Genomic DNA, 21164 nt, shown 5'->3' on the forward strand with positions numbered 1-21164 from the left:
TGGTGAAGATCTAGATCCAGATAGGAGAATTTTTTTTTAATTTTCAAGTGATTCTTCACCATTGAGATATGGGTCCAAAAACGATATATAGCACGATGTTTCAAAAACTTGTGAACGGATTCTGACGAAACTTGGGGGATGAGTTGGGTTGGTGACAAAAACAAGCCGATTAGATTTTGGTTCAGGTCTGAATCCAGATCTGGCCTATCAGTGGGAAAAAAAACGTAAATTGTTCAGCCGAGTGGAGGTATGTGCTCTACTGAATGCCGTGATTGTTGCATTATGTTCTTTATTTCTTCTTTTCCTCCTGCCATTAATATGTTGTGAACTGAAGGCTCAGAAGTTGTCGTTCGATCTGCATGGCCAATTTTTATACCTCAAACTATATTTTTAGATCCTCGTGGAGGATCTCAAAGTCTTAATCACGTTGTTGTTCTTCATCTTCTTCTTGTGGACTTTTTTGTTTCACAGCCTACACTTTTCATCGAAACTTCCTGAAACTTGGAATATATATGTAAAAATTCCCTGCGCAGACAGTAACCATCTCCGATTTTGAAAATTCCTCCTAGAGAAAAAGTTATGACGTCAAAATATCTCCGCTAATGGAAATCGCCTCAAAAACTATCTCTGAAACTAGGCAAGCTTTTTGAATTCTGTTTGCGGGAATCGAACAGGGCATTAGCAGAGAAGAATTACTGCATATATGATGCATCACTGTGACGTCATATCAATTTTTATGACGTCATTCTTATTTTTTGACATTTTTTGTTTCACAACCCAGAGTTTTCATCGAATCTTCGTGAAACTTGCCATGTATATGCAGAAAGCCTATGCGCAGACAGTAACCATCTCCGATTTTGGAAATTCTTCCGAGAAAAAAAATTGACGTCATAATATCGCCGCTAATGGAAATCGCCTATACCATTATCTCCGAAACTAGGCAAGCTGTTTGAATTTTGTTTGGTGGAATCAAGCCAGGCATTAGCACAGATAATTAATTTATCGCAAACCTGATACATCACAATGACGTCATATTCGTTTTTATGACGTCATCATTAAGAGGATGAGGATCTTAGCTCATTTGAGCTCGTTTTATATCGAGTTAGCCTTTTTAGGTCATCTCTTCGAGCATGACCTAATAATATGGGTGTCAATGTCCTTCGATCTGTCCGTCCGTTCACAATGAAGTTGAAGCTGGAGATCTGGTCATTAGTGATGCTGATAGAGGCTGATGAGACGTACACGATGTTATGACTTTCAAGGTCACCGAAGGTCAAGGTCACGAGGCCTTTGAAGTTGCAAAAATGACGATTTTCAAATTCTATCTCCTCCGCCATTTCTCAAGCGATCTTGAATTTGATTGTGGCATATGAATCTATGGGGCAACATCTAAATTTGGTTGGGCCGGATTTAAGATATTCGCTTTCGTTTTCGTGTCACGTGACTTCAAATTTGGCAAAAAATGCGAAAATGACGATTTTCAAAATCTATCTCCTACATTTCTCAAGCGATCTTGAATTTGATTGTGGCATATGAATGTATGGGACAATATCTAAATTTGGTCGGGACGGATTTTTGAATTTCGCTTTCGTTTTCGCGTCACGTGACTTCAAAGTTTTAAAAAACTGCCCTACCTTCAGGAGGCTATATATTCTCTCCTGGGCATGGTAAAAGTTAGTGAATGGTGTCATTGCATAGCAGCTGACCTTGTATATTGATACATTTTTCGCCGAAGGTGAAAAAGTTTCAAACCCCGAAATGTAAACGTCGGCATTTATTTTCAAAATATAATTTCGTGCGCGCGCGCCAAAATGTCGAGTTATCTTTAACCAAACTGCGCAGTTCGAGCTGCGCAGTAGAACTGCGCAGTAATCTTCGGTCATAACTGAACATTGAGAACCTGTGGTATTACAGAGATGACAGTCACCCCAACATGGGGGTAATTCTTTATACTTTATTTTGTTAATAGTTTTATTTTTGTAAATAATACTTAATTCCCCTCCCCCTTCGACATGCTTGAGTATGGTTGAATTTACTGTGAATCCTGTGAGAGCTCATGCTCATTTTTACCAATTATATTTTAAAATAAAATAATTTGCTTTGATTTTTTAAAAAGTACTAAACTTGGAAAAAAAATTCTGACTGATTTATTCATAATAGCTGTTAGCTCAGTGGCACATCCTGATTGGGTATGATTTCCTGATTGGGTTGTAAGTTTGTTTTCACACCACAACATTTGCCTTTTTAGGTCATCTCTTCGAGCATGACCTAATAATATGGGTGTCGATGTTTAAAATTCTACATCTTATAAATATGTCATTTTCTGTGTATCTGTCTGTGTGTGTGAAATGGAAATCATGCCCAAACTACTGGGCCAATTGCCACCAAAGTTGACACACAGACCAAATTGGACCTCCTGTTGAACATGGGCTACTTGCTTTTGTTTTATGACCATGGCTAATGATGATATTGCTAAATTAAATTCTAAATTCTTATTTATTTATTTATTTATTGTGGTGGTTTGTATGTTCGTTGCTGGTAGTTGCTCATGAGAGAAGTCCATTTCTTCAAATCCGAATTGTTTGTATCCCAAAACGCTTTTGTCCATGACTCAACGGAGTACTGCGCTTCCCTACGGGCTGTTGCCCCAGCGTCATATCTGTCTCTCCTGTCTTCTGTGCATCTAAAGCTCTCAACGTTATTGGCAGCTCCTGCGATGAGTTAAAAATAGTAGTCCTGTTGCTCTCACATCAGACATTTCAATGGATCCTTTTTTTTCTTTTTCTTTTTTGTTTTTTACTAGCATTGCCTCCAGTCTATCTTCTTCTGCTCTCTCAGCCCTCTCATCCTCCCCAACTTTTCCATGATGCACAACTTCTTCCATTAACTCGTGGTTGATCTCCCAAAATCCACCTCCACACTTGTCTGTTTTGTGGAACTAACTTCTGGAGAGAAGTTTAATTGGAGAATTCCCTCCAGTGCTTCAAGCAGCTGGTGCATCACCATCTTGTGTTATCCTCCATCCTTATACACAATCTTCTTACCCATATTAACCTTAACGCCCATCATTTTATTTGCAGGGTACTGTCTGTCTGTCTGTCTGTCTGTTTGTCTCTCCATCTCCATCTCCATCTCCATCTCCATCTCCATCTCCATCTCCATCCCTCTCCCTCTCCCTCTCTCTCTCTCCCATATCTGTCCCTTCCTATCTCTCTCTTCCTGTGTTTCATTTGATTGGTTGTGTCCTACTGTGCCTGTGTTAGTACATTGTCCTATTACCTTTTGTCACCCCACTCTTCCATGAGCCAATATTTTGCATGCAAAAGCAATACTGTACACGCCTTCATGTTATTTAAAGATACCCACATAATGGCATATCTGTTTGCGCACTGTTCAACACATGGTTTTTGTTTAATGACATGTCATCGTTAACCTTGGCAATTCTGTTGTTTGTTTCAATCAGCATAATTTTTACATAATTTTGCTCCAAATATATTGGGTTTGATTTACCACGTATCTAAAATCTTTGCGAGGACGATACATTGTTTCAATTAGTTTATACCTCCAGGGTAGCCAATTCTTTCCAGATCTTCAATATCTCACAATGCAACCACTCCTTGGGTTTATTCGAATAGATGTCTCCCGTTATATGTTGTGGATCAAGGCCATATTGTAGAAGTCAGTGGATCATGGAGGAAACGATTGTGCTAATTTTTGGGTTGTGTGTGTGTGTGTGTGTGTGTGTGTGTGTGTGTGTGTGTGTGTGTGTGTGTGTGTGTGTGTGTGTGTGTGTGTGTGTGTGTTTGATCAGACGAGCATTAACTCACCTTCGGTGGGCAGTTTAAACTGGTGATATTTCCATAAAGTGATATATTTTTGAAAAATAAATTTGGGACATACTTTTACCATATGTTGCCTTGCTGGACCACACTAAAGTTTTTGCAATGTAAAATGCCAAGTGATAAATTTTTAAGCTTTCATCATGTAGTGTGTGTATATATATATATATATATATATATATATATATATATATATATATATATATATATATATATATATATATATATATATATGTATATATGTATATATATATATATATATATGTATATATGTATATATGTATATATATATATATATATATATATATATATATATATATATATATATATATATATATATATATATATATATATATATATATATATATATATATATATACATCCATATTTGCATAAGTTCCATTGTATTAAGAAATATTTTTCATAAATTTGAGCATTAGAATTCGTTTTTGCTGTGATTGAAAAAATCTATTTGCCAAATTAATATTTTTTTCAACTTTTACAAACCGTCTGGTTGAATCATTTGTATTCCATGAAATATTTATTTTTCCTCTGTTTTGTCTGATTATGGTGCTTTGACTTTTTTTCAGGTGTACACACATTATGGGAGATGGTGGTGTGGCACGGCCATTTCATTCCCGTGAACGTGAAGATATTGTGTCTCATGTTGTCGAGCCGATGGCATCTGATTCTCTCCGGACAATTTGCCTTGCATTCCGTGACCTGCCTGAATCTATATCATTGGATGATGAAGTGAATGTTGTCAGCAACCTTACCTGCATTGCTATTGTCGGCATTGAAGACCCAGTCCGGCCCGAGGTGGGAATCACTCCTTACATTCTTCATTTGAGTTGTTTGAACAATCTGCAGCCTCTCTTCTCTGACTTCAACATTCAACTCTTTACATCCAAGTTGCTCAACTTTCCACTTCTTTTAACATTGATTTTAATGATCTGCGAATTCACACCGCATTCAACAGATTGTAAGAATTACCTCCCCCACCCTCAGCTGTAGCCAGGTTGAGGTTGTTTTCACCCCAGTCTGTGTCTGTCTGTCTGTCTGTCTGTCTGTCTGTCTGTCTGTCTGTCTGTCTGTCTGTCTGTCTGTCTCTCTCTCTCTGTTTATCTGTCTGTGAGCAGGATATCTCAAAAAGTTGTGGATGGACAAGTTTTGTGTGTGACGAGGACAAATTGATTCAATTTTGAAGATCTTGTACTGGATACTAGAATTTTTAATATTTTTTTTTTTCAGTGATTCTTCACCATTGAGAGATGGGGCCAAAAACGATGTATGGAATGATATTTTAAAAAGTTGTGAACGACTTATGTGGACAAGAACAAGCCGATTAGATTTTGGTTTCAGTCCAAATCCAGATCCCGCCTATCAATGGGATCCAAAACGTAAACTGTTCAGCCTGGCCGAGGTATGCGCTCTAACAAATGCTGTTCTAGTTTATACTGCATTCAATGAATCATTTAGAATCCTCCAACAATCGTTCAAATAAAACCAAGACTAGTGGTTGCTCATGAGGGAAGGCAGAAGGCTGCGAAACGTTTCTGACAAATAATTGTTTCTTTAAAATGAATATGGGGGTAAGGAAAGATAAGACTAAAATAAACGGGACCAATCTGACTGTTCACAGATATAAATAGGGCAAAAGGGAGCACATGAACTTATATGCACAAAGGGAACTAAACTCTGCTAATGATGTCGGAAATACCAGAAACAAGGGGGTAAGTGGGGTCTTGAGCAGGCATGATCTGGTCTCCCCACACGACGATGTTGTGGTCATGCAGGCTGGTATGGCACAGGACTGATGTGGCACAGGGCGGGAGGATAGCGATGAGGATTTATGCCTTCGTAGTTTCCCAAACCATCCATGTGGGCATCCAATCAGAGCGAGAGCTAATAAGTGATCTCACACCATTCTGTTCTCCTTGGTCGTGTCTCTGGCTCTGCACACGTGTGGATACGGCTTCTTCGCACTTAGGGCCTGCTGTGTGTGTGCATGCGTGTGAGCGAGCAAGCGACCAAGCCCTTACCGGAGTACTTGAAGGTTCACACATCAGTAACACCACCACCAAAACTGGATGTTGCTACCTGGCAATAGTTGAGGATAACTTTCTATTCCCTGCCTAGATTTTGTATCGCTTATGCGAACTTCACCAAAACTAATTTGCAGAGAATATCATTCTAACTTTCAACCCAAATAGCTCTTCAACCATGTCGTGCTAGAGTGTCTTCAACTATGTTCAACTAAAGTGTTTTTGTGCCAGACAGCATTCTCTTGGAATTCAGAGGATTTTCTCCACTTCGATTGTCCCGACACCATTAGGGTCCCCTTTAAAAATATTTGTCCCAGGGCCAAATGACATAAATTTTGGATTGTGCATGCTCCTCCTTTTCATCTTATGTAGATATTTAGCAAGAGAATGAAGAAGTCTTCCTTTTTTTGTCTGTTGAACCCAAATTTGTTAAGTGTAAATCAGGTGTAAATGGCAGAGGATAAATGTGACTTGTGCTTATGCCACTTAAAGAACTCCATTGAGTACTTCAAATCCTGATAATTTCTTTCTGATGTGGGATGTTTTGAAATAAAGTGCAGTGTTTATCCCATTATTAATTTTCTTCAACCCTGGAGAGAGCCCTCAGTTTGAAAGTGTACATGTTTTATATTACTTTTAAACAAAAACTTTGAGTCATGATTTTTAATAATCTTATCTTGAAAGGCTACACTCAATTACTCATGCATATATTTTTTGTTATGATGCCTTGTTTGCAGGTGCCAGCAGCCATCAAAATGTGCCAGCGTGCAGGTATCACCGTAAGAATGGTTACTGGAGATAATGTAAATACTGCACGGGCCATTTCTGCCAAATGCGGGATTTTGAATAATGAAGATGATTTTCTCGTGATGGAAGGCAAGGAATTCAACAAAAGAATTCGGAATAAAAATGGAGAGGTGTGTGTGAGCCTGACCATGCTGCTTTGGTTGCACCCTCTTGCCCCCCACCCCTCCCCAATCCTTCCAACCATAGTACTCCTGGTTATGTACTGCAGTATTCTTACCTTTAAAATAGATATGTTGCTCCAAAGTTGTTGTTTCAAAGTGAAAGTAAATGTGTGTGCCCACCCAAGTAAATGTGTGTGCCCCACCCTAGACTAAAATTTCCAAATATTTTTCTGATGTTCTTTTGGAAAGAAAAGACATGTCATGTAAGGACCATTACAAGAAGACCAACTTGGGGCTTTCGCTTGTCCATTTTGTTTCTGGCACATCACCACACCAAAGCACTTACTGTAGAATGTACACTGGGGAACACTTTAAACCCGAGAGCTTGGCTATAATGAAAATCGTTGTAGTGTTAATGTGAAAAGGAAATATTCAATAAAAGCAGAGCAATGGTTACTTGGTGTCCAACAAAAACGAGATGAAAAAGTATTCTTCTTCTTCTGTCAACAAATAAGAACTGTGATGAAAGATTATATAACATGAAGCATCATTATGAGACAAATCATCGGAACAATGTTGCATCCGTTGACAATTGGTTAAAGCAAAATCTGGAACAGTTGCCTGCAGGACTTGCATGTCAGCAGTTTGTTTTTAAAAATAAGTTGTCAAGCAAATGAAGCTGTTATCCACATGAGCTACTTTGTGGCTCCCATAATTGCAAAGAAGTGCAAACCTTTTATTGATGGTGAGTTGATTAAAGACTGTATTAATAAGTTGGTGGACACAGTTTGGCCAGAAAATGGCTTAAATCAGTGATAGTTAGCAAGAAGGTATAATATTGTGATCTCACACAGTCTTATAAATACCTCCTACCATCACCCTCCCTTGCAGTTCATCGGCATGCTTATCAAATAGTTTCTCTCTTTGAAAGTACATAAACTTGAGAAAACCTTCACCTTGAACATCAATAAGTCAAAGTTGAGATGAATGGTGACTGATCACCTTCATTCAATCCTTCAAATTGTTACAGATAAGTTTTGATCCCATGTTGCCATAAATGAATACCGAATATTGGACACAAGGTTGTTCAATTAAACATAAATGTAATTGTGTGGCCTGTCATCCATGGCCTTACCTGTGAAGTGGCCTTACTTGCCAAAAACTTTGGGAAATCATTCTCCCATGTAATGCACTCAATTTAAAATTGTTCATGATATTTGCAAAAAATTTAATTTTTATGCACCAAATGATACACTTCTGTCATTGTTCCTGTTCTCATGAAATTGACAGATGGTGGCTGTTAGCAGTAAGATACTTCTTAGAAAATGATGGCTGCTCCAGAGTGATAAAGAGGAAATCAAATGATTAATTCAGGCCTCACCATTTTAGTCCTGAAATGTGCTGTCATTATGTTGAGTGACAAGGTAAGTTATCACTCCCGAGGTTCAAAACAGCCTCCAAGTGGAAACGTTGTGTCATCATCCCTGTAAATTTGCAGCCCAGAACTGTAGTCCACATTTTCATCTCTTAATATTTGAAGGATGTGAGACTTGGACACTGATCAGGGATCTGACTTAATTTAGACTGAGACTTAATTCCTTTGGTACCAGGTCTCTTCGGAGAATCCTTGGCTATCGCTGGTCAGACTTTGTGGCCAACGAGCGGTTGCTGAGAGAGACTCAAATGAGATTTATTACCTGCATAGTCCGTGAGCGTCAACTGCGGCTGTATGGACATGTGGCTCGTTTTCCTGACGCTGATCCTGCTCACCAGATTCTCTCAGCGAGGGAGTCTCGTGAGTGGAGGAGGCCAATGGTCTGACCACATACCTCGTAGTTGCAGCAGGTTTATCAGCATCTGAAGGAGATGGGGATTGGCCAGGCATCTGACTGGGGGGATGGCCAGATGGAGGCCCCTGGAGTACGAGTGGAAAGTGGATGCAGTGATGCATTGCTCTGGCGCATGCTCCCTTTCCTAACCTGACCTGACCCTGCTGTTAATGTGCTTACCCCCTCCCCCTCTGTCTTTGCTGTTTCTTCTGTTCTGTTATTTCCTGATCCATTCTCTTCTAGCTCCTCCACGACCCTCGACTTTGTAGAACCAAACTTTTTTTTAACTTTTGTGTAGTTCCCATGAATCCCACCCATGGAATTATACATACTAGTGCGGACCCGTACGTGCATGGTCGTACATGCAAAAAAAAAAAGAATTGTGACGTCAATCGTGATGTCATAGCACCGTGTCCTGTCATTGGTTTGGTAAATAAATGGCCATAACTTGGGAACCACTTTTCCGATTAATATCAAACCTTGAAAAGGCACATACTCAGGTTCCCAGCAATATACCTGGCAAGTTTCAATTAGATCGGACCAGTGGTTGTCGAGAAACAGCGGACACGCACACGCACACGCACACGCACACGCACACGCACACGCACACAGACACACATATACACACAGAGATTGCTGGAATTATAGCTAGATGTTCCCATTTTTTTTAAGCACTAAATTTTTTGAAAACTAGAAGGCCGCTCTTCGACGGCACGACATCGACAGACATGGCTCCGCCCACATTATTACATCATAATACATACTTGTACCAAATTTGATTTAAATCTCTGAACCCATATTCAAAATATTAAATAATTCTGGCTGCCAGACCATGTGTCCGATCAGGTTGAAATTTAAAACGTATATTCCCCATGACAATTAGATCATAATTGTTCGGTTCATAGAAGGTCTCCTGGATAATAAATAAACAATTAGATCATAATTGTGAAGTTTCATTTCGATTGATGAATTGGTTCAAGAGAAATGTATGTATATATATATATATATATATATATATATATATATATATATATATATATATATATATATATATATATATATATATATATATATATATATATAAAATATTTTCGTTGAATCTAATATGGCTGCCAGACCAAGTGACCTATTTATTAATCTTTAACACCCTGGTATCCCCAAAGCTTGGAGAACATGTGAGTGAAGTTTCCCCTCGATCTGTCAAACTGTTCTGGAGAAGATTTTTGAAGGTTTATTCTTCAAAAAAATCATAGCTGCCCAACAATGTGACTTATGACATCATAGTTGGATAACATTTTGTTCCTATGGATAGGCAATCATACCTGTAAATTTTCGCCTTGATATATTCAGCCATTTCGGAGAAAAAGATTTTTGAAGGCTTTTATGTTTAAAAAAAAAAAAATTAAATATGTATTATATATACAGTGGGGAGAACAAGTATTTGATACACTGCCGATTTTGCAGGTTTTCCCACTTACAAAGCACGTAGACGTCTGTAATTTTTATCATAGGTACACTTCAACTGTGAAAGACGGAATCTAAAACAAAAATCCTGAAAATCACATTGTATGATTTTTAAATAATTAATTTGCATTTTATTGCATGAAATAAGTATTTGATCACCTACCAACCAGTAAGAATTCCGGCTCTCACAGACCTGTTGGTTTTGTCTTTAAGAAGCCCTCCCATTCTCCACTCATTACCTGTATTAACTGCACCTGTTTGAACTCGTTATCTGCATAAAAGACAGCTGTCCACACTCAATCAATCAGACTCCAACCTCTCCACAATGGGCAAGACCAGAGAGCTGTATAAGGACATCAGGGACAAAATTGTAGACTTGCACAAGGCTGGGATGGGCTGCAGGACAATAGGCAAGCAGCTTGGTGAGAAGGCAACAACTCTTGGCGCAATTATTAGAAAATGGAAGAAGTTCAAGATAACAGTCAATCTCCCTCGGTCTTGGGCTCCATGCAAGATCTCACCTCGTGGAGCCTCATTGATCATGAGAAAGGTGAGGGATCAGCCCAGAACTACACAGCAGGACCTGGTCAATGATCTGAAGAGAGCTGGGACCACAGTATCAAAGAAAACCATAAGTAACACACTACGCCATCATGGATTAAAATCCTGCAGTGCACGCAAGGTCCCTCTGCTCAAGCCAGCGCATGTCCAGGCCCGTCTGAAGTTTGCCAATGACCATCTGGATGATCCAGAGGAGGAATGGGAGAAGGTCATGTGGTCTGATGAGACCAAAATAGAGCTCTTTGGTTTAAACTCCACTCGCCGTGTTTGGTGGAAGAAGAAGGATGAGTACAACCCCAAGAACACCATCCCAACCGTGAAGCATGGAGGTGGAAACATCATTCTTTGGGGATGCTTTTTTGCAAAGGGGACAGGACGACTGCACCGTATTGAGGGGAAGATGGATGGGGCCATGTATCGCGAGATCTTGGCCAACAACCTCCTTCCCTCAACAAGAGCATTGACGATGGGGCGTGGCTGGGTCTTCCAGCATGACAACGACCCGAAACACACAGCCAGGGCAACTAAGGAATGGCTCCGTAAGAAGCATCTCAAGGTCCTGGAGTGGCCTAGCCAGTCTCCAGACCTGAACCCAATAGAAAATCTTTGGAGGAGCTGAAAGTCTGTGTTGCCCAGCGACAGCCCCGAAACCTGAAGGATCTGGAGAAGATCTGCATGGAGGAGTGGGCCAAAATCCCTGCTGCAGTCTGTGCAAACCTGGTTAAGAACTACAGGAAACGTCTGATCTCTGTAATTGCAAACAAAGGTTTCTGTACCAAATATTAAGTTCTGTTTTTCTGATGTATCAAATACTTATTTCATGCAATAAAATGCAAATTAATTATTTAAAAATCATACAACGTGATTTTCAGGATTTTTGTTTTAGATTCCGTCTTTCACAGTTGAAGTGTACCTATGATAAAAATTACAGACCTCTACGTGCTTTGTAAGTGGGAAAACCTGCAAAATCGGCAGTGTATCAAATACTTGTTCTCCCCACTGTATATATATATATATATATATATATATATATATATATATATATATATATATATATATATATATATATATATATATATATATTATATTATATATATTATATTATATTATATATTATATATATTATATATATTATATTTATATATTATATATATTATATTTATATATTATATATATTATATTTATATATTATATATATTATATATATTATATATTATATATATTATATATATATATATATATTATATATATATATATATATATATATTATATATTATATATATTATATATTATATATATTATATATTATATATATTATATATATATATATTATATATTATATATATTATATATTATATATATTATATTATATTATATATTATATATATTATATTATATATATTATATTATATATATTATATATATTATATATATTATATAATATATATGGGGGTTGACTCAGCCTGTCATCCTTCTGAGGTCGGCGAAATGAGTACCAGTGTACTGGGCCGGTGTATACCCCGGTTAAAATAGGTGTACCAGATCCCTATGTCGTAAGAGGCGACCAGGGTTGCGTCAGGAAGGGCATCCGGTGTAAAATATGTGCCAAATCACTATGCGGATCATATGGATGATCCGCTGTGGGGACCCCTCACGGGAGCAGCCGAAAGAAGAAGAAGAATATATATGTATATATATATGTATATATATAGAAGAAGAATATATATGTATATATATATATATATATATATATGTATATATATATATATATATATATATATATGTATATATATATATATATATATATATATATATATATATATATATATATATATATATATATATATATATATATATATATATATATATATATATATATATATAGCTGCCGAACCACTTAACCGATGACATCAATTTTTTTCCCGCCAAACAATTTAGCCCTTGATGACCCTCAAAAATGTTCATACTCATCGGATATGATGTATGCAATTATGACCTCATAATGAAGCCACCTATGACATCATCCAAAAGTCACACTGATTTCCCATGGAGAGTGTTTCACATGTGCCAGGTTTCAATTTTTTCCATGGAGCGGTTTCAGGTATGCTGAGGTCCAAATTTTTTTCCTTTTTTCCAACATGGCTGCCACACCACATGACGTATGACATCATAATGATCATTAAAACATTCTACATTCGTAGTTACACTTTTGGTGGAAATTTCGTGTCAATCAGATAAGCGGTTGCCTGGAAAACATAAAATTAGCATGGACGTACATATGGACAGACAACCTGAAAACATAATGACTCCAGCGACTTCATCAGCGGAGAGGTAAAAATGGAAAGATCTAAATTTTCTTTGCATAGAAAGGGGTCATTAGGGAGTGGGTGGTGGGGAAGGGTTGGTTATAATGTGCTGTACATGAGAAGCATGTATAGAAAGTCGACTGTTTGACAGCCAATGTCACCCTTTCATTCATGAGTAATCTCAGTTGGAACATTTGTATGCTGATTTACTTGAGCACAACATAGCTGGAGCTTAAACTTTTACTTCATCTATATTGATTCCAATACATATATGATACCTCATTCCCAAATATATTTCTCAATGAAGTGTGAAATGTTCCATTCTAGGTTGATCAAAAACTTTTGGATGAAGTGTGGCCCAACCTACGCGTGCTTGCTCGTTCCTCTCCAACAGACAAGCACACCCTTGTTAAAGGTATTTTTATCTTTATGGGGTCGAGGTCTGTGGTTAGATTTCAAGGCCTTAATAACATGTCTTAATTTAGTTTATTTGACTTTTGAGCCATGTTTATTTGACACGTGTTTGGGATAACTGTCTGATGTATAGCCCATGCAAGAGACAGGTCCTGTCCAGCTTTACTCTAGACAGTTTAAGGATGTTTTGCCACCTGTCTATCATGTTTAACCGGGAAGGGACCAGTTGAGAGGGAGCTTCCAGGCATTTCTCTCCACTATTGGGAGCGGGGGTTAGTTTCTCTGTTCATCTCTAAAGTATTGTGATTATTTATTGTCGTGTCTTTGTGTCTTGAGTCCATTCATCATCTGTTGTCTTGTGCCATCATTAAATTATTTGTATTTTTCAAGTGTGTCAGTTACTGCCATCTTTCCCATGTGCTGATAATTCAAATGATTGAGAATCCCCGAGGGATTAAATTGATGTTAATTCTAAGATTGATAACAAACATAGTTTATCCCACATTCACAATATGGAGAAACACTAAATACTGTTTGGGCATGATCCCTGTTTAATTCTGGTTATCCGTGGAAGGAACTCTGCCATGTTTGGTATCTGCAACAGCTGCAATCTGTTCTTGAAATGGCATTCATTGGATCTTGTTAAATAACAGTCATTGTGTAATAGTTTTAAAGGTATTCAAAACAAACAAAAAAAAGTATTATCCAGGAGACCTTCTATGAACCGAAATGCCTCGTGGATGGGATTTTCAGGGCAATGATTGCAAACGTAAACAACTATATTACATTCCGCTGTTTGTATTGCCATATCTCAACTTGACTAACGACCAACGAAAAAAGAAATTAAACGTTGTTTTTTTAATATTCTGATTAAAGTTACACGATTGTGTGTAAGAAGAATAACTAGTGAAATTCATTCTAATGTGGTTTAGAATTAAATGATGCCTCTTACAGTATTTTTGTATTGTATTAATCATGGAGTATGTCATTTGTTTATTTTCGTTTTCTTTTTTGGGATGTTCACACCCTTGTTTACAATGTTGTAAATCAATTGTTAATTCATGACTCATTCAGTTGATCTTTGCTTCCTTCCACTGCAGCTGGCAATGATAAATCTAACAGTGATAAATCTTCTCCGATCCTCAAACCCCCTTCGTTGATTGGTTTCCAATAGTCTTGCAACTCTTTTATACTGTCAAAACCCATATCTGTATTCAACCATGTTTAGATCAGGTCCATCAACACCTCATTTTGTTCCCGCAACCCACCAATAAATCTCTACCCTTGCTGACCCTGTCCCCTTTCCCAATTTGTAGCTCATACTCTTGAACAGCATTGATATATATATATATATATATATATATATTTTTTTTTTTTATATTCACTTTTTTATTGTTACTGAGGCTCATAGAAGAGCAGAATGACAGTGGGCAATATATCATCAGACAAAATGGGACAAAGTGAAAACAGTGGGATGACAACAAATGGTTGCACCATAGCGTAAATGGTATATGAAAGGTGTGCTGGGATCTCTAGTGGATTAAGCTGAGTCGTGAAAATGGGAGGAGACCAGAGGTGGCAGTGGGCAGCAGATTTATCTGTAAGGAAGAGCTCTCTGGTAAAGATGAACTCAGAAAGACCAGTTATACAGGTAGAAAAGAGGGATACGGTATAAGTGAATGGAGGTGAGCATTGTTTGGACTTGAGGGTGACTTCCAGCCCCCTGCCGTTATTTATTCTCCAAGTGTGGACCACAGGGTTTTTCTTGTGTTATCGGGCATATGACAGAGCTTGGACATGTAGTATGTGTAGGCAAAGGAATGAGACCAGTTTACAGGAGTAGTTTATGGTTCTCAAGGATTTTTTGGTTTCAGTTCTTGAAAATCGAAAAGTACAGAGTAGTTGATGAAACGTCACCAATTTCTGAATAAATTTCTCCTGTTGCCACGAACACATTTGTGTCATCGGTGGTCATTGTCATCCCACCTGTGTAGCAATCCTTTAGACAGGGATGCAGCTATTTCGGAACACATGTTTCTTCATCGTCATTCATAAGCTGTCGATTTTTTTTTGATTTTGATTTTTTTTTTTTTGATTGTACCCAGATGATTTTTGAGTGATTCGAATAGATGAAAAAAATCACAAGACAAGTCTGTAGAGTCTGCAAAATTATTTAGAACTTCCCAAACCTCCTCTGTGAGAGTATACCCAGGCGTTTGGATCTCCGGAGAGTGAAAGACTGTGTTTGATCCGATCTTTGAAATATGGCGTTCGTTGTACAGATTCCGCCGCCAAGCCTGATGAACCGTAAGGGTGATTTGGAATGGGAATGGAAGAATTTCCGAGAAGCAATGGAATTATTTTTTTGATTGTGGGTTAGATAGCCAAGATCTGAGTATCATTATTTCTGGACAGCTCACAGATGGAAACAGTTCTTTGGTACCCACCTCGCACAAACTATTGAATTTAAAACGAGAATAAAGAGTTGTTTTTGCATTTCCAACACTGATGTCCAAGTTTTCTTCAATTTACATCGACTAATCCTCCAAAAGTAATTGTTCAACACTTTTAACATTTATTTGAGTGACGGTAGTTGGTTGCTTGTGAGAATGCTCAATATCACTTACCAATTCACGACCCCAATTAAACGCACAATTATTTGAATGATATACGTACGTATCACCAAATTTTGCAGCAAGTCTCTTGTGGATTTCACCTGGTTTGATGTTTTCACTTACAAGGAACGTAACGATACACCATTGTTCCACAGCATGTGAGTTGGCCACCATCTTCAATTTATTCTGACCAGGATTATAAGTGTCACGTCCTGTATAACTTGCTAAGGGTACTGTCATCTAAATACTGTCATTGCACAAAATTTCATTTTCATAAACGATTATTGATATATGTTCTGCACGAAATAAAATCCACCTTAATCTTGAACTCCCCTCATACTTGTACATTAATTGCAAATAAGACTATAACCTTTCTTCTCTCACCTTGCTCTTCCATGAGCCTCAACTTTTATGTACAAAGAGTGGACGATTAAATCGTTTTCGGTATTTGATCCTTGTATCCATCATGAGTTGTAATTTCACATTGGAACACTAAATAGGCCAACCCAATTTTAAACCAACATTTAGCAGAAGGTGAGCATTGCAGTCAGCCTAACCCTTTGCGTCGTCAGTTGTTTGCTGACAGCTATATGCAGATATGATGACTTTGGCTATTTATCATTTGTTACAGGTATCATTGACAGCAAAGCATGTTCGCAACGACAGGTCGTGGCTGTCACTGGAGATGGAACAAATGATGGGCCTGCCTTGAAGAAGGCAGACGTAGGATTTGCTATGGTAAGGACAACCTGTTGCTTTACTGTTTGTAACATTAGCAATGAATAATTAAAGCTTCAGTATCTCTCTCTATTGGATTAATTGATCCATTTATTTAATTCGCCTTAGTTTTGTTACGATTTTGCTATTGAAGTTGCTTTGGGTTCACCTTGATAGATTGTCACATGGTACTTGCCTGTGAATAACTTTCACTTGCTTATCAGTACGTTTGTTTGGTTTTTTCGTTCGTATGCAGCACAAGGCTGTGGGGTCGTATCATTGGCTGAGCTGTGCCGCTGATGCAATGCTCTAGGTTAAGGCAGGAATTTGGAATTTGTTGATGGTGCAGGTGATAGCTCGCCTACTCTTTGCGAAGGATACAGTGGGATCTTTAACTTGCACCATTGATTGCTGGAAGATGGGACTCCCAGTTTAACGTCCATCTGAGGGACGGCACACACATTCATGAATTACCCTGCCTGTGTATTGTCAGTACCACATAATCTGTATTGAATAGGACCTGTTTGACTTGAGCAAATCATTGATGGTTTTGTTTAACCTTCGGATAGTGGAAACACTTTTGGGGTCATAAGGTGACCAGAGATGGGGTCATAAGGTGATCCTCATGGTTGTTAAATATACTTGCGCCAAGAATGTGAAAGATACCTGCACATGAAATGTGTATTTTCCATTCGCATCCAGTAATAATTCACAAAATATATGAAGAATACAAACTCTATTTTGAATAATGTTCTCTAAAAACTGAATAAATATGATGAATATCGAAAGACTGAATATCTAAACTATTATTGTTCTCTAAAAACTGAGTGGAATATTGTTCTACTTGGTTTTTGTTCCAAGGGGGGGAAGGAGGGGAGGGGTCCATAGCTACATTGAATAGCTTGGTCTATGTGATCGTTTGTGTGTGAGATTTCCTTTGTAATAACTACTAGTAATGCTGGTGGGATGGCCTTGAAGTACGCACACTCGCCTCGAAGCTGTCGAGGTTTGATTCTCGACCCAGTGAGAAACTACCATCCCGTTGTTTTACAGGCAGGGTGATTCATCAATGTGTGTGCCATCCCTCAGATGGACGTTAAACTGGCATTCCGTCTGTCGCTATTAGTTGGTGGACGTTAAAGATCCCACGCTGTCCTTCGTGAAGAGTAGCCGACCTATCCCCAGCACCATGGTCAAATTCCTGCCCCAAGTACTGCTGGGAAGGCAAAGGCAAACCACCCAGCATCACCCTTGCCAAGATTAGGAAACTGCTTCGGCAGTACTGGGCATGCCTTCGGGCAGAACACCATAATATGAATACCAATAGCTATTTCTCTCGGAGGAAGTCTTCTTATAAAACATGCACTGAGGACACAGTGAGCTTCCATTATAAAATAGATAGAGTAAGATTGTGTTGCGTAAAACCTTCTGTGTAGGTGAGGCCAGGTGAGGACTTGTCGGCATAAAAGGCACAGAAAGTGCAATGCGTTTTAAAAGCAATACCATCACAGACTGTCATCTGGCTCGCACACCACATGCTGTGGCAGCGAGGTTGAAACACCAAAAAAAAACAAAAAAAAACACCACCACCAAAAACACAGAACCAAAGTTCTGTGTGGACAGACAAACGGGCCCTAATGCAATACCCTCTCCTTTGGCAAGAGTAATGAGATAACTGTTTCAGGATCGCTATATGTTGGGTGCCATTGCCGAGGAGGAATGCCAGCTTTGCAGAACTGCAACACTATGTAGGGTTTTTCAAAAAGAATGATGCAACTTAAAATGTTTATTTACAAAGAAACAGAAACCTCAGGAACATGAACCAAACATTTCTTGAAAGCTTATGACGTGGTATTTTCTATCACTGATTGCTATTGCAGTAGGTCACTGCTGGAGTTAGTGAGAGCCCAAGGTCTGAAATTGGCATTAACACAAAATCCTTGCAATTGACGTTCTCGGTGTGTGCCCCTCCGCGGTTCAAACAGGCCTGATCCTGACTCTAAAGTTCTGTCCAACTTTCCTGTAGGTCTCATGTGGCACTGCCTGGAGGTAGTCTGACACCTCTTGCTTCAGATCATCCAGTGTGGCAGGGTGGTTGGCGTAGACAAAGCGCTTGGCAGCCCCCCAGAACCAGTAATCCAGAGGGTGAAATTCTGGGCTATGGGGTGCCCAGGGTACCCAGGGCACCGAGGTGGTTTCTGAAGAACTGGTGCAGGAAAGTGATGGTGTCACCAGCTTTATGTGGGGGTGCACCATCCTGCATAATACAGGTCATGCTGAGCTGGTTTGGGGTGATCTTTTGGGCTAGATAATTATGGAACTTCTGCAGGACGGCCCGGTAGCACTCACTGTTGATTGTCACCATCCTGCTGTTGTCATTCTCAAACCAGTAAAGTCCAAGCAATCTCCATCTGGCAATGAAGGCGCAGAAGCATGTTACCATGTCTTTATTTAAATTCAGGTACCTCTCAGTGATCTCCTCAGTTGGTACTGCCCCCCAGAAAATGTTGTTGTGGTTTTTAATGGCACCGTTCAAGTGGGAATGGGCTTTATCACTGAAACCAGATCAGGTTAATCCAGTTTGGGTACCACTCCATCCTGTCACTGAGCCAATTGCACATATCAAGTCTCCTTCTCATGTCATCTTAACTCAGTTTATGCCTAATAGAGATGATGCATGGGAAAAGCTTCAGTTCCTTCGTGAGGATACGCCAGACTGATATTGGTTTGATGCCTAGCTCCCGGGAGCGCCGGCGGTGGCACTTCTTGGGACTGTCAACTGCAGAATCCTGCACAGCGTCGATGTTGGCTTAGCTCTTGGTTACTGATGCTGGCCTGCCATTGTTGCCCTCGCTCTGGTTGTGCATTGTCCCCTTGTGCTCAAAATGTTTCACAATACGTTGAATGGAACAATTTGTGGGTTCAGCACGTGTTTTGAGGACGTATTCCCGGCAGAACCTCGGGCGGGTGTCTACATATGATTGTCTTCCACCACACCGCCACCACTTTTGTCTTCTGCTTCACTGTCAATGGCATCGTTGAGCTACAGAGCTAGAAATCCCAGGGAACAAATACCATGATAACACCACCAAACCTAAAAAGGAAATTGGTATAGGTCAAGAAACAAAGAAATGGCAGGAAGTCAAAGTTGTATCAATCTTTTTGAAACACCCTGTATATCGTTTTTGGCCCCATCTCTCAATGGTGAAGTTTGATCTTCATCCAGATCTGGATATGGATCTTCGCCAAAAACCTAGTCTATTCGTCTGTCACCCACACCGAACCTGGCCACCAAATTTTGTCCGAATACGTGCATAACTTTTTGAGACCGTTTCTCATGTTATGCACAAGGGATTTCTGCACACTCCATGCCCTCTTCGTCTTGGTTGTTTTTGTCGTCGGTCACTTGTCAAGCATCTAAAAAATAAAAGAAATCTGATTTATTCCGTTTTAAGAAAAACTTTTCAACACTCGAATTTAAAAACACAGGAAATTATATCAGAGCAATTTAAATTATGCTGAAAATGCATGAAATTAGCTCCAGTGTTATGGCTGGTGTCGCTGCCAAACGTGCGATTGAATTCATTGCTCTTCAACCTCAGAGGCAAGGCCTCAGATTCGCACAGATCAATCCAACGTCTTTGTAAATCAAACATCTCCATAAATACCTGGTGAATTGGTGGACTGGCTTAAGAGCAAACATCTTTGTGTATGTTACATGATTAATATAATTTAAAGTTAATTTCCATCACTGCAGCTGTGATCCTGTGCATGACTGTCCGAGGCACCGTGAAAGCAACTTTATTGGGAGAGCTTATTTCCTACAATTTTTACTTCTTTGATCACCACTGGCATGTTTGCTTTGATGTTTCATTTGCACTTGCAAACATCAGTTTATCTTACTTTATTAACTAAAGTGTGTGTGTGTGTGTGTGTGTGTGTGTGTGTGTGTGTGTGTGTGTGTGTGTGTGTGTGTGTGTGTGTGTGTGTGTGTGTGTGTGTGTGTGTGTGTGTGTGTGTGTGTGTGTGTGTGTGTGTGTGTGTGTGTGCGCATGCACACTAGCAAATACAACCCCTCACTTCGCTGAATCTCATGAGTTAAATGATGTCGATTTTGGTGATAAAACAATTTGGTCATGGGTGCCAACCAATGTTTCAGTCAATGAGTTTAAACACTCGGAGGATAGCTTTGCTTTCCGTCATGCATGGCATGTCGATCATGGGAATGCCAGGTAACATTTGTTTCTCTTGTGTGTCGGTGCTTGTAAAATGAAACTGTCGTTCTTTGTTTTTCATAATTTGCTCTCAAAGCTTCAGCACATGCATTGCATCTTGTAAGTTCCAGAGCAGTGTCTATTAAACAATTTTATGGGAGGTGTGTGTGTGTGTGTGTGTGTGTGTGTGTGTGTGTGTGTGTGTGTGTGTGTGTGTGTGTGTGTGTGTGTGTGTGTGTGTGTGTGTGTGTT

General features: G+C 39.0%; 1 protein-coding gene across 8 annotated transcripts in view; it reads left to right on the top strand.

Moving 5' to 3' along the window:
- Window positions 1-21164, top strand: part of LOC147018977 (plasma membrane calcium-transporting ATPase 3-like) — a 330377-nt gene that overhangs the window by 256440 nt on the left and 52773 nt on the right. For all 8 annotated transcript variants that reach the window (XR_015062602.1, XM_085899110.1, XM_085899109.1 and 5 more), the window contains 4 exons: window positions 4430-4658; window positions 6622-6801; window positions 13280-13367; window positions 16613-16719. Coding sequence is in view for 7 of the 8 variants with exons in the window: in XM_085899110.1 (XP_085755236.1) it covers window positions 4430-4658; window positions 6622-6801; window positions 13280-13367; window positions 16613-16719 (604 nt within the window). In the remaining variant the exon portion in view is untranslated. The remainder of the gene's footprint in view (window positions 1-4429; window positions 4659-6621; window positions 6802-13279; window positions 13368-16612; window positions 16720-21164) is intronic.

Source organism: Eptatretus burgeri, chromosome 10 (genome assembly GCF_056783735.1).
Source record: "Eptatretus burgeri isolate ZD-2024b chromosome 10, Ebu_testis_v1, whole genome shotgun sequence".
NCBI lineage: Eukaryota > Metazoa > Chordata > Myxini > Myxiniformes > Myxinidae > Eptatretus > Eptatretus burgeri.